The following is a 13,805-nucleotide window of genomic DNA, read 5'->3' as shown; positions in this document are numbered from 1 at the left end:
GGATAACCGTCCCTCTTGAAAGCTATGTGTACACGTACTTTATTTCATTTTTTACTGCGTTCATTACCATCCACACAGTGACATGAAGTGGTTTCATCTTCTTTCAAAGCACGGCCCATGTTCACTGAAGCCGACCGTACTGTGGTGTATTGTGTATTGTCTCCGACCATTTTTGTTTGAGTTTTTTATGGATAGACATGTCTTACGTTGTTGAAGTTATTTGACCTGGGAGCGTGATGCTTAGTGCTGACTGTACTTTGCTGTGTCCATCCACTTTTGACATGTGATTGGCATGACACAGTAATTGTTCATGTAGACAAAACAATGGAAACAAAAATAGCAACATTATAATGAGCGTTGCGTCTTTTTACTTTGATATGATTCCGACGATGTATGTGATGTATCACAATGAAAACGATCGACTCCCAGCAACATGGAAATCAAAACATACAATCGGACTACGCATTGTTTAAAAACAAATGCTATCGTAATGAAAATATTTTATGAAGCTAACTTGCTTTCTTGAAAACATCATTTCAAATTATTTTATTTGTCTTCCTTTTTTCGCTTTGATCATGGCTACACCGGTGGCGTGGAGAACCCCGGCCCCGGTAACATTTACCGACTTTCACTGTATGGCGTCACTGTCCAGTTTTTACGTGATTTCAACTGCCTTCACCCATTATTACCTACTCAGTTATATCACTCGGAAATGTGTGTAGGGTGATGTTTCACTGCGGGTGCTGCCGACAAAACACCAAGGAACCATTGTTGTCGGAAGACTAAACTGGTACACCACAATATGTACAGTTACAGATAATACTATAATGCAAGCGTAATTAGTAATTCATAAGTAAACATTACACAAAGGCTTAGAAGGCTTTTGTAACACGTGGGACCTCGACACCTTTCGTGAGCTGGTTGCGGTGCCGAAGTTAGTCGAAGCACAGGGGATTAAGGGGGCAAGTATTTTTGCGACTTTCTTGCCAATGCGCGCAATATTTAGAGGTATGAATGCAATTTCATTTATTTTTATGGCAAAATAAACATAATTACGAAAAAAAGTATGTACCTTTGCATGTACACTTTAAGAGAGGTACAATAATACATGCAACAGAGAAACACATTACAAGGAATTGACGGATAACAATTTGTCAAACATGGTTATTATATTTCTATCATGCATTTCAACCACCCCCCCCCGAAATGATGGCCATATGGTAGAGCCAATAATAATGTCACTTTTTATATTTATACCACTTCTCACATTGCGCTCAAAGTGGGAAATTTTATTATTACAGATATTATCCCTGTCACAAACCTATCACCACAACCTATGCACTTCCTTATCTCCCTAGCTGAGGAGATACAATCCATTGCAACCTCTATACTACCAGGTCCCCAATTATACAGCTGGGTTGACTGGGGCACAATCATGATTCAAATCTTGCCTAAGGACTTTAGCCATTCAGAAAAACGACCACAGTGAGGCTTGACCCAGCAACCTGCAGAATCGAAGCCAGCCACTCTAACCATTCACCTATCATGACTCCTATATGTTCCTTATAGCCATTTGTCAGGGTGTATACCTTTAACTTTGCAATGTCCATTATTGACTCTGGTTGTACTTGTCATAAATGTGACATGGTACTATTTGCTGGTGCATTTGCACATTACTTCAGTTCATGATCTGATCGAAGACTGATGCCAAAGTAAAATGCCACTTTGTCAGTTAATTCCTCATATTGTAACATAATCATGAAGTACAACACATACAAACACAACCAAGAACATATAATATACTGTAGCCTGCATCCTTTGTGACAAAGTCTGACTTTAACTAACGTTCCTCTGTAGAGGTGTTTTCGATAATTTACTTTAATGACGCATTGGGGAAAAAATGAGCAAATTTTAGAACTATTTATTTATTGATCTACCCACTGTATCAGATGATGTCAGTGACATCACCATGTGAGCATGCACAGAATCAACGAGAAGGGTGGAGCTATGTGAGGAATAATCTGCAGAGAGACGTTTAGTCAAAATCCAGATCTAGGCTAAACATACTTAAAATAGACACAACTTACATGTATAATTTCAAAAGTGAACTACATATTGACCAAAACTGTGCTGGTGATCAGTGTCCCCGCTAAGGCTTATTAGCACGCTACTTGTACAAAGTCTCCATTTTGCTCTTACAGTCAAATTTCATGTTTTGCACAACCTTATATCCAAGTATCAAGAATGCAATGAAACTATATACAAATGAAGTTAATCAATGATGAAATCAAATGTTGTCAGAGAGTTTTATTTCTCTCTATTCGGCATCGAAGAGTAGGTAAAGAGTTTTGCTTTGTATTCCGAATAAATATATGATTTTGCTTCTGGCCTTTGGCCAGAGGAGGGGGATACCCAGCTTCTGAACCCCCCCCCCCTCCCAGTTGCACAAACATGGCCACCATGTCAACTTTTCCATTTCTTTCCTTCTCCTTAAGTTGCTCAGTCTCAAAAAACTTAGAGGGAACACTGCTGGTGATACATAATGAGTAAATCAATATTTTCAAAGAAGTGAACTTTACGTTGACCATAACTGTTATGGTCATACATGGTGCATACATTGAATTTTCAAAACATGAACTTTAGAATGACCACAATAGCTATGGTTATATGTCAAATGACCGTGATTCCATGAATTGATAACAACTGAATATATATATATATGACAATAAAACACACACATTATTATCATCTTAAAACAGCAATAAAATTTCAGCCAACCTACAAAACTATTCAGAGCATAAACTTGGTTGACTGTTGTGAGGGTCGAGATTGAGTTAAACCCCTTAAACATAAACCTGGTAAAGTACGACAGGACCATACACACACTGTATGCCATCCTTATTTCATTTTGTCAACTCTTTCTTCTATCACCTTCAGACGTTCTTCTAGTTTGTTGAAGGCAGACACCTTCTTTGAAATCTTTCGAACCCTTTTACGTTTGAACACTGAATAAAAATGATAAAATTATGAATGTAGTAATTTTTTATCTGTATGATATAGAATTGTAAAATCAAAAGATTAGCTCTAGTGTACTAACCCATATTAATAGATCAAAAATCTTAGTACATTTGACGAAGAGAGCTCTAAAAGGTCAATGTCAAAAAAACTTTGAACTACTTGTGCATTATACATTTTGCATAACCTGCGTAAGACATTTGATTATGACTACCAAGTTGATGATCGTTTTTGGTCCTAAGACTAGATTTTCATGACTTTATAATTACAAATACTGCTTGGTGTAGAGATTTGAAATACATGCAAGCAACAATTTGATGTATTAGCATTGGTATTGATCTTGATAATGTCCTTTCAACTTACTGGTTGAGTAGATATTGTCAAGATCAACCCTGTAAAGGTTCTACGCTAAACCATGTCTATCTTTCTGTCAGAGAAGAAATTTTTTGTCATGTAGCAATTTCAACATCTACATTATTTGATAATGTTAAGATAGTTCTGTCGTAGGATACTTCAATACAATACAAAGTAGCAGGATGTTATACAGAGCACATGAGAAGTACAAAAAGCAAAGGGACACTGAAGGCCATCAATTAACAATTCCTCTAGTAAAGCTACATTAGCTGCAACTGGAATTTTTCTTAAAACAAAACTGTTTTCAAATTGTTTGATAAAATGACTTATACTCATAATATCATACACCTTGAAAAGTACTCAATCACCTGTTGCGATACATATTAGTGCAATGCCATCAAATTGATTTTAGTTCTGCAACCAAAAATTAATGCTCCCGATGAATTAAGATTTCAAGTTATTACTATATAGTGTTACAACATAGATAAAATAAACAAAATTGACGTGGGCAATATAAGATTTTTCGCATATTTAACAATTTTGTAAATATGATGTCAGTTGTCTTATCCAAAAAATAATACCCCAGTTACAGCAAGTGCAGGTTTAAAGAAATGAAGGATTTGAAAATGCTTGTCGATAAAATGTTCCTTTTCTTTTCGTCTTTCCTTTTATTTGACAAAACTGAATAACATTTATTAAAAAGAAAAAAGTGTTGCCCAGGAATACTTGCCTTTTCTACTAGTATCTTGTTTCCAAAGAGAAATGTAACGTCTATAAATCCAACTGTTTCGAAACCAATGGCGAATCTTATCCAGCAGGTTGTCATAGGTATTGCGTCTTTCACCCATTAGTCCTGGCTGGAGATGTGCTTCTTTGAATGCAGTATTGACAATAGACATAACAAGCACCACATAGATACAGTTCTTCAGAAAGAGAAGTGTTGAGATCATGATCTGTGCAACTACAGAGTCAGCATACTCACTGTGGTGTGAAGAAGTCAGAGGGAGAAATAACAGTTGTGTCATTGTGTCATACAGGCTAGCATATCCTAAAGTTGGTGCTATCAAGAAGTAGAACAACTGAGCATATGCAAAGAATATAATAAAGAATAGTGGTGTGAATAAGAGAAGTCGTCGCACAGCAATACCAATACATATGCCAAGAATAGACGTGGTTCGATTCAGAGAGATAATATTAATCAATCCAATAATTGAAACAAAAGATACAAGTGCAAGGACTATTGTATGGATGTCATCAATAAATGTCAGATATCGTACACTTCCATAGCAGTCTGAAATAAATATATGTCATTGCTTGTTAAAGGGGAATGACACTACAGGAGTTAAGACATTTTTGTAATTTTTGATCCTGGAGAGTTGTTTTGTACTGTTACATCACTTTCATTACACATAATTGCCAAGTAAAACCTAATTCAACCTCGCTCCTCGTTATGATTTTGGCTCGCTCCTGTGTACTGCAGAAATATGCAATGGTAGAACATGAATATTCATGAGTAGTTCATTTGACGGTAATAACCATTTGGGGGTCATGAATCTGCTAACTGAGGAGGCTGTGGTTCTCTATGTTTTTCATTGGGAATAAGCATCCACCTTGATCAGATTTTAATTGTTTATTTGTTTAATGTGTAGTAATTTGTGTACAAACAAATACCCCCTTGTAGACAGGGAGAGGATAATCAGATTGATAAGAACCCCAAAGCAGACAGTCAAGTAAATTCAACTTGGCATGTAAATTACCTTCACAGTGGCTGAGTTCTTGAAGTACCCATTTCATCACGACCAATCGTAGAATCAGCATGGCGGTGGAAATCATGCCTAAAGCCGAACCTGTCAAGTACCATGCGTTCCAGAAACTCCATGCAACTTTACAACCACACACACCTGCATCAGAGAGATATCTGAACAACAAATGTAGTGTGAGAATGCTGAACAGGGCATGACATATTACCGGAAAGACTGTGTCGTTCTTGGCTTGGAATGGATCCATTAAGACCACAGTAGAAACCTCAATCATGGTAGAGATGATACTTGTACTACGACACTCTGCTAGGAATGTTACCGCACTGAGGAGATTCGCATTTGGGTTGTATGTGGTGAACTCCAAGATAAGGACCCGTGTGTACCTATCGACCCATCCGTTATCAATTAGAGTGTCTATGGAATCTCTCGCTGCACGCCCATCTTTACCGAGTGGTGCAATGAAACCATCTGCGTTGTATCGCTTGCCACTTGGTGCCCAGACAGAGAGTGTGTACTTTAGATGGTTGTGGTGATGACTACTATGCACCCATGGCGAGTATGTAAAGTTGGTTACATTGTCTGCTTGTGATGTCGTCCATCCTGTTCTGTATGCCCCTTTATCCATCTCTTCATGAGAAATGCACTTCTCATGAATTGCTTTCAGTACTGGTTTATCTGAACAGAGGTCTGAAAAAGTATGAAATGATAGGAACAAAATGAGACTATGACATATGAAAAGGAGCAACTCTAGTATTGAAAACCTGAAATCGCTATTAATAATGTTTACTCATTAATATAACATAGTACCCACTTATTGCCTGGCTATGAGAACTAGAAGTGTCTCTTACTTTTAAAGCTATGTTTAGTTTAAACAATGACTATATCATTAAGTCTAAATGAGTTTATAGTCTAATTACTTCACATTTGTAGGAACCATGCAAAATTATACTAAGAAGATCAAATGAATGCAGATCATGTATGGCATTCAACAGCCCTGAACATGAATAAATATCTTGGTAATGTGTGCAGGTTAGCTAAGGAAGCCAGAAAGGAAATAAAAAAATTGAAAATGATTATTTTCATGTCAGAATCAAACTTGTTATCGTTTTTTCATTCCTACCTGTTGCGATACGTTGCTGTCGCAAGGTGATGTTGCTGACAACATAGGACATGTCTGTGATTTCTTTGTCAAAATATAGTGCCCGTTTGTTGATCCATTCTAGAATACAGCTAACATCCCTGCACTAAAAAACACAGACAACCACGGAAAGACGTTACATATCCAAATTAATGGTATGTAGTAATACTACATTGTAGTTTCACAAATTGAATACACAAATATAGCATTTGATGGATATAACATGTGACCGTCAGAGCTGTGGCTGGCCAACAGTTGACCAGCAATGAATTATTCTGGATGATCTGATAGATAGTCTTCTTGAAAGTGAAACTGTAGCGTGATTTCCGAGGCCTAACCCCAGAACAATAAAAAGCTAAGAAACAAACAAAATAACTGAAAAAACACTACAAGCCAGCATTGCTAATGCAAACACTCATACTAACAATCACATTACATAATCAAACATATAAACAGAACACGACAGATTATATTGGCCATATGGATGACAAATAGGTATTTAAATGGATTTTTGATCAAGAAAACAACTTTACTATTTTATTCTGCTTGAAAAATACCAAATGAGGAACAACATGGATCAAGTCCGTGTTTGTTACTTATTTATTGTAAAAGACTTGTTATTGTTTATATAGGCATAGGCATTGGAGAGCTCTCCAACGTCATAGGCAGTGAATTTTAGTCAAACATATCATTTGGGTTTTTTGCAATTGTCTTACAAATCCAGACTTGGTCTAATTGTTAACATAATAATTGTTTTTAAAAGTATAGAAACAGGATAGTAATACTTTTCATCTTTTAAACATTTTGCTCAAATAAATAACAATATCTCATCTATATGACCACTTTAACAACACAGCCTGACAAATATGTATTAAATTACCTGGAGTGCTTCTCTGCGCCCAATAGTCTGATACATGGCTTTGTTACTATAGTAATGGGATGGAGATCTGTACACTTGAGTGATCAGTACTGTCACCACAAGAAACAGTATCCAAAATATCATGTCTTTCATCGTTTTCATCAGCTTCCTATGTTTGATGTAAAGTTGTCTTGCACTCTTTATCTCCTTTGGTGTTGGGGGAGAGGCAAAGTCACTTGTGTCTGATTGGTGAAGGTTTGGAAAATAGAAAAACAACACAAAATGATATCAATAATGAGAATCTTGAAAGTTTTAGTATAAACTATAATCTGGGCAAATATCTATAAATTCCTACAGAAATAAAATACCACTATGGTATTTTGATAGTCTCTCTGAAATGTCATTAGTCTTGTAGAATAAGTAATGAAGACGGTGTCTTACGTTAAGAGAAGGGGGAGTAATTTTCTACCTTGGACATTAGAACCATTTCGTTCAGAATTAAAACAGTGTACAGTCATTCCCATCTAATATATCTTACACACTTACAGGCATGTACTTGGTTGATGTGCATGGTATGTTTAATCTAGTCAGTGCATTGATTGCTTGCAATGGTTCTAGGTTTGGTTCACCAATTTCAAATGCTCACACGTCAGCCAGATATCATTGACATTGAGCCGCTCGATCTTGCTTGCTAGAAAACATTTGTTTAAACTATTTTGTTCAAAGACATATTTAATCATTCTCACAAACCAGAGCTGTTATTTCGTCCGCTACACTTCCAGTGGGGCAGTTAAGAATTGTGCCGTAAAACAGGCCGTGGTTTGCAACAATGTATTTAATATTGTCTAAAATGACATCGATTTACTCGTACTATTGTCCCTGTTTAGTAGCATAGAACATTACATCCCATTGGATTTTGGTGATATAAATACAAATTATTTGGTTGATTGATTGATTGATTGATTGATTGATTGATTGATTGGCTTTCTTATCACCTCCAATATAAGTAGAAATATGGTCTCTATTTACATTGCTTTAACTGTATGTATACTACACATAGATTACTCACCTTTTAGTTTGCAAGTTTCTTCCACTTTAATGGAATCAAACTGAATGGGTTCTTTAATACCACGTTTATCACTGCTGTCTGGTTCCGCTTTGGTTGGTTCTTTGAGCAACTTGAACTTCAGTGTAAGCACAAAGGCTATTAGGATTGCCTGTATAAAGAGAACATGAAGAAGGATAATATAATCAGTGACATTTCCTTTTGTTAGCATTAGAGAAATGAGATAATTTGACAGATAATGTATGCTACTCTAAAAAAGATCACGTCAATAAACTGTAGCTATAAAGTTACTTATTACACTATGTCGCATAAGTCAATAAGTTGAATGTTAGAACAAAAAGGCGGTGTTTATGTCTACAGACACTCCATTGAAATGTATGCAGAAATGGATAAACAAAATATTGTACATGTATATGTGTATCATACACAATGACAATATTACATTTTATATTATTTTTAGTATGCTTACGTGTCACGTTCATTGTATATAGTATACTTGGTATGTATACAGTAATTAGGGTATAGCAGATTTACATGTACTTACACTAATAATGATACAAAAATGAAATGTTTAACTTGCTTACCTTTAATGGGTCAATTAGCAATGATGACAGAAACAAAGATGAAAGTTGAGATGTTAACCATTCCTTTGAAACATCTGGACCCCATTGTAGGCTGTACAGTACAACAAAGAATGCTGACAGAAGTACGCAAATACAAACTAAGAACCAAGCAATCCATTTACACCACCAAGGTAACGGGAAGTTTTTGTCATCGATGTCCGAGAGATTGTCTGCGGTGTTCAGAATAGTTGCTGAACCATGCCTTCTCTTTACACCATGATAAGGCTTGGATTTACTGAATAGATACACTGTGATGATGGATACTGGTAAGGTTACCAGGCAACTGATCAATCCTGTATAGATCATGCCAAGAGGAATCTCTATCGGTCCCAACTGTATTATCTTTGTTGACTGAACTCTATCATCACTGTTGTAAAACATAGCATTTGCCAACATTGTTAAAAACATGGCAGTCAGACAACAGGATAGGCGTTCGACTCGTGTAAAGGAACTTGGTATTTGCCTATTTACGACGGAACCCCATAGGTAGTCATCGGTCATTTTATCTCGACCATGGCTTGACATCAAATGCACAAATTTCGTCAATTGGGGTTTGCTGCAAACTGGTAGTACTTGTCGTAAAGTGCTGCTAGATTTGTCAATAGCAAACCATTTGTAACAGGTGAAATGGAATCTATATGTCAAAATCAAAAGATGTTCATTATGACTTCAATAGGTAAAATCAATTAGTAAAGAGAATATGAGAGAACTTCACATAATAATACTCAGTTACTAAAAATGTAAGTATGTGTACCTCTTTAAACGTATCTGCCAATCTCTTTACAGTTTATCATACTTTCATCGCTGCTAATTAGTTTAGCTTCCAGGACAAATCCTGGAGGAGCCTATATCTTTTGTTTTATAATGTTTATGTTTATCATGTGGCTTGTACATATTGTGTACATTAAGACTTTATGACTTGAAGAACGGATTGTACGGAAGGGCAAAACTTTAAGAAGGGCTGAAAACAAATACTAATGAGGTATAAAAACCCATCGTCCTGGCCAAAAAGGTATACCCAATACCCCTACTTTATGCACACATGTTTGGCATTGACAATACTATATAATAATGTTGGGCTGATTGGCAAAGGTATTGAAAACTTTGTCAGTCTTTCAAACATTTGAAAAGACAAGTTAAAGGCATTATCACAAAATGGGTTTAAGTACAATGGGCAGTGTACTGGGACACGCTATGGATAATTAGTGCATGGCATCTTGATCTTTTCATTGTAATACACAACACATTATTATAGATACATATGATAACTCACTGCAGCACATAATATAATGACCCTGATTTGAGACATGCATGGTCAACAAATAAATATGCATTATAAATAGAAATAACGAAAACAAGTTTGAAAATTACTATCTCTTGCATTGAACTTATTCAAGCATGGACTCTTAGAATGGATAATTCACTTGAAATATATCGAAATGTAACACATACTTGTGTTTCTTCTGAAGATCAAGGACTTCAATTCTCTCCAAGAACCAACCATCAACCAGCTTGCCCTTAGTAATATTCAACCAGATGTGAATGTACAGCAATGGACCAAGACACTTGGGCACTGACATAATGAAAGTTCTCACTGAACCAGTGGACAGCTTCTGCAGGAGAAATATTTCAAAAATGATTAAAAAAAGTAAAAACTGAAAATTCCAAACGTTTGTCCAGAAAAGTCGATGACAAGTTATTCTGTTTTAGTAGATGGGTCATGCCTCTAGTTATTCTTAACTCCTAATATCCTCTATTGAGAATGACATCTTTCTCATAAATTTTATGAATAAATTGGATTCTGAGATAAGAAAGCAGAAAAATCACTGACACCACCATGATATAAAATTACATACGAACATAACAAAACTAGCATATAAGACAAATACAATTTAAAATAAGAATGCTTTCATTATTATTTTGCATCAGAGATTCTCCACATGACTGTTTAAACTATGACATCAAAGTTGCAGTTCAATTTATCACATGACATTTAACAGGTGAATTATGTTGAGGCAAAAATGAAAAAGGTTGTTTCTGATAACATGACGTCACAAAATAATGTAGGTATTTTACTTTATTTTTACTGTGAGATGGTACCAATAACATGATTGTACACATTTATGCAAATGAGTGTATGTGAATATTCCTTGTATACCAAATCATGTGATTACACAGTATGATTTTTAGAGAATTTGTTGTTAACATGATTTGGGTAAACAATAGTACCACAATAGTTCCAGGGGAGAAATTAGGCTGGACGTGTGATGTGTAAGTACCAGAGCAAGTACTTTGGGGTATTTGCACTAAGTGCTTGTGGCATTTCCTGTTGCACTATCACTCACAAGGCTCGTGAAAATAGGACTGTAGAGAACATAGTACGCACTCATGCAAATACCCTGACTATTCATCGGAACACTTTTACTTATGCGTCATTGGGTTCTATCTTTAGTATTGAACAACATACAACATATTACCACAATTCTTTCCTTATCCTTGAGGAATTTGACCCCACTTTGATCTTGTTCACCAGTTATTTCAAATGAAACATCACATGTTGTCCCTGCATTTGGTCTGAGTCCAGTGTAAACAGTTATCTGGTACAAATAGTTGTCTTCAGTCTTGTTCCCAAATAAAGGAGGCGACAGCCACTGGAAAAGTAAATATTGAAATAAATATTTCTGAGCTATCACTGAGCATAATATATGACAAAACATATATTCAAAATGAGAGACACTGTCGTAAAAGCGTTTACTTAAGCGCACAACTTGGGCTAGAAATTCTGAACAAAATGATGAAAAGAAAATGTGAGAACGTCCTATAATGAAGTATACTGGTTCATACCATGCTTTAATATTGACAAACAAGAAATGCATTATAACTAAAATTGGCACAAGCTGAGTTATCTTTTTTTTCTGGGTGGGGGGGGGGGGGCATGAAAATACTTCAGCCATGATTAAATTCTAAATGCTTTTGTTGATCTGTATGCCTTCTATGATATTCTGGCTTCTGGCACTGTGGAATATTTACAATTGCATGGTAGTGGTTTTCTCAACATTTTAATAATACACGTAATATACATATAGTAAAGTATGTCAGTGATTCCATCATTATGTCTAAATACAAATTTAAGGTCAATTGTTTGCATGTGATGGTGAAGTATGCATCAGTAAGTAGAATACTATGAATGCCTAAATATGTACTGTACATTAAATTACACCCAAAGTGTATAACTCAGCTAATAGTTCCCCTTTAAACAAAGTGGATTGCACTGGATTTATTTTGCTATTACTATTAGACTTTTAGTAAGCTTAATATATAATGAAACGTACCTCAATCAAGTCATGTTTGTCCTTTCTTCGCATCCACATCACAATCAATATATAAACGATGAAGAAAGCTGATATCGTTAACAACACCACCGAGTTGTCAGTAATACCTTTAGTGAACACAGTACTGAAGTCTATTGTATTCACAGGGACAATAATATCAGCAGCAACAAATTTGGTCAGATGACTGCATTCACATACTATGGTGCCATCACTGGTTACAAGATCACTAGGCTGGAATAGAATGCAGAATCTTTGTGAGACGTCGACAAATTACGCATATCTAATATTCTTTCATCCTTTACACGTTATTTTCAAATTATTTTCATCTCCGTACAATTGGCCACATATGTAACAACCTTTCCAAAAATAACTGCTATAAGCTTGTTCAAGCATAATGTTTTTTAAAACTTGACTTTGGCAATTCTCTGCTGTATGGATTAATATATTGAGTATATTAAGCCATTGCAACACAGAGAATTCAGCTATACCTACTGGTATGATCATTACACAGTTACAAACATGAACACCAGTTCTTAAGGAACTTCACTAAGGGTCACTGTGCTAGTTAGTACTTCAATTTCCTGTACACCAGCTACAAGCATTACATGGCCAATTGCCATGATCATACTTGTTAGATATTACAACCCATAACACCAAAGTAAAGCATTTTCTGTAGATACCACAAAAGTCGATTTTCCAGTTCCAAGATGCATTGCGTGAGAGGACGTTGGTTAATACTTTGTTACATTTAGTCTTGCTTTGTCTTTATTACGTTTGAAATAACATTTACATCAGGAAATGATGGAAATTCATGTTGACCTCTTTGATTATGAGTGATGTATAGAACAAAGACTAAACACCATCATGTACTGTTTAATTTGCTAATTGACCACACAGAAAGGCCACATGCTAGGCTTGTAAATAAACCAATTGAAACAGTATACTTTTATACTTGATATGAATGCTATAAATGAGTGTACCACATACAGAAATTGCTTTTTTACCTCAGTGTTACTTGTTGTATTCAGGCTGAATGATCAGCAATGCAAAGCTGTCAAACTCTGTCATGGTTAACTAGAATCACACCCTTGTGGTCATATTCCTAACTATTTTAACATGATATAACAGCAAAAATTTAACTTATCAATTATTTCTTAGTAATATTACATCACACTGCATTATTTCAAAAGGATAATGAGAAAATCTCTCAAAAAATTTGGTGCCGACAATAAAAAATAATCACAAAACAAAAACATTCTTGATATTTGCATACACCTCAGTATAATGTTATTCATAAACAAAATTATCAGAGTTTTTGTTAAAACTAAAATACAGATGATAAATATATGATACTACAAAGTGATATTGTATTAAAATAGAAAGTGAAGTATAAACTTGTACTTACCCAGCATCCATCCGATTTCCATTCCTCATCAGTTTCATCCCAATATCGGCAGATTTTAAACCCTGCATTCAAAGTTACTGTTTGAGTATTTTGTGTCCAATTTCCTAGACATGCAAGGGAAGAGATAACAAAATTTTATTTTGTCAAATCTTATTATCATCCTTACTTTAATTCATGGAAAATACAATAGAATCCCTCTGGCGATAGAGTATACTTTTTGAGAAACATTGATATGAAGTCCAAGTCTTTAAAA

The 13,805-nt window shown here is 35.4% G+C and overlaps 1 protein-coding gene across 1 annotated transcript in view; it reads right to left on the bottom strand.

The window, feature by feature from the left end:
• Window positions 1–2,898: 2,898 nt before the first annotated feature.
• The window catches only part of LOC144450600 (polycystin-1-like protein 3), an 84,701-nt gene continuing 73,794 nt past the window's right edge, over window positions 2,899–13,805 (bottom strand). Inside the window, exons 10-20 of the mRNA XM_078141244.1 lie at window positions 13,553–13,656; window positions 12,148–12,378; window positions 11,293–11,466; window positions 10,268–10,428; window positions 8,777–9,449; window positions 8,196–8,343; window positions 7,148–7,368; window positions 6,250–6,373; window positions 5,127–5,816; window positions 4,100–4,429; window positions 2,899–3,005 (exon numbers count right to left, since the gene is read on the bottom strand). Of these exons, the coding sequence (XP_077997370.1) occupies window positions 2,899–3,005; window positions 4,100–4,429; window positions 5,127–5,816; window positions 6,250–6,373; window positions 7,148–7,368; window positions 8,196–8,343; window positions 8,777–9,449; window positions 10,268–10,428; window positions 11,293–11,466; window positions 12,148–12,378; window positions 13,553–13,656 (2,963 nt within the window). The remainder of the gene's footprint in view (window positions 3,006–4,099; window positions 4,430–5,126; window positions 5,817–6,249; window positions 6,374–7,147; window positions 7,369–8,195; window positions 8,344–8,776; window positions 9,450–10,267; window positions 10,429–11,292; window positions 11,467–12,147; window positions 12,379–13,552; window positions 13,657–13,805) is intronic.

Source organism: Glandiceps talaboti, chromosome 20 (genome assembly GCF_964340395.1).
Source record: "Glandiceps talaboti chromosome 20, keGlaTala1.1, whole genome shotgun sequence".
Classification (NCBI taxonomy): domain Eukaryota; kingdom Metazoa; phylum Hemichordata; class Enteropneusta; family Spengelidae; genus Glandiceps; species Glandiceps talaboti.
Note: the sequence above shows the minus strand (reverse complement) of the source record. Positions and strands in the feature narration are given on the sequence as shown.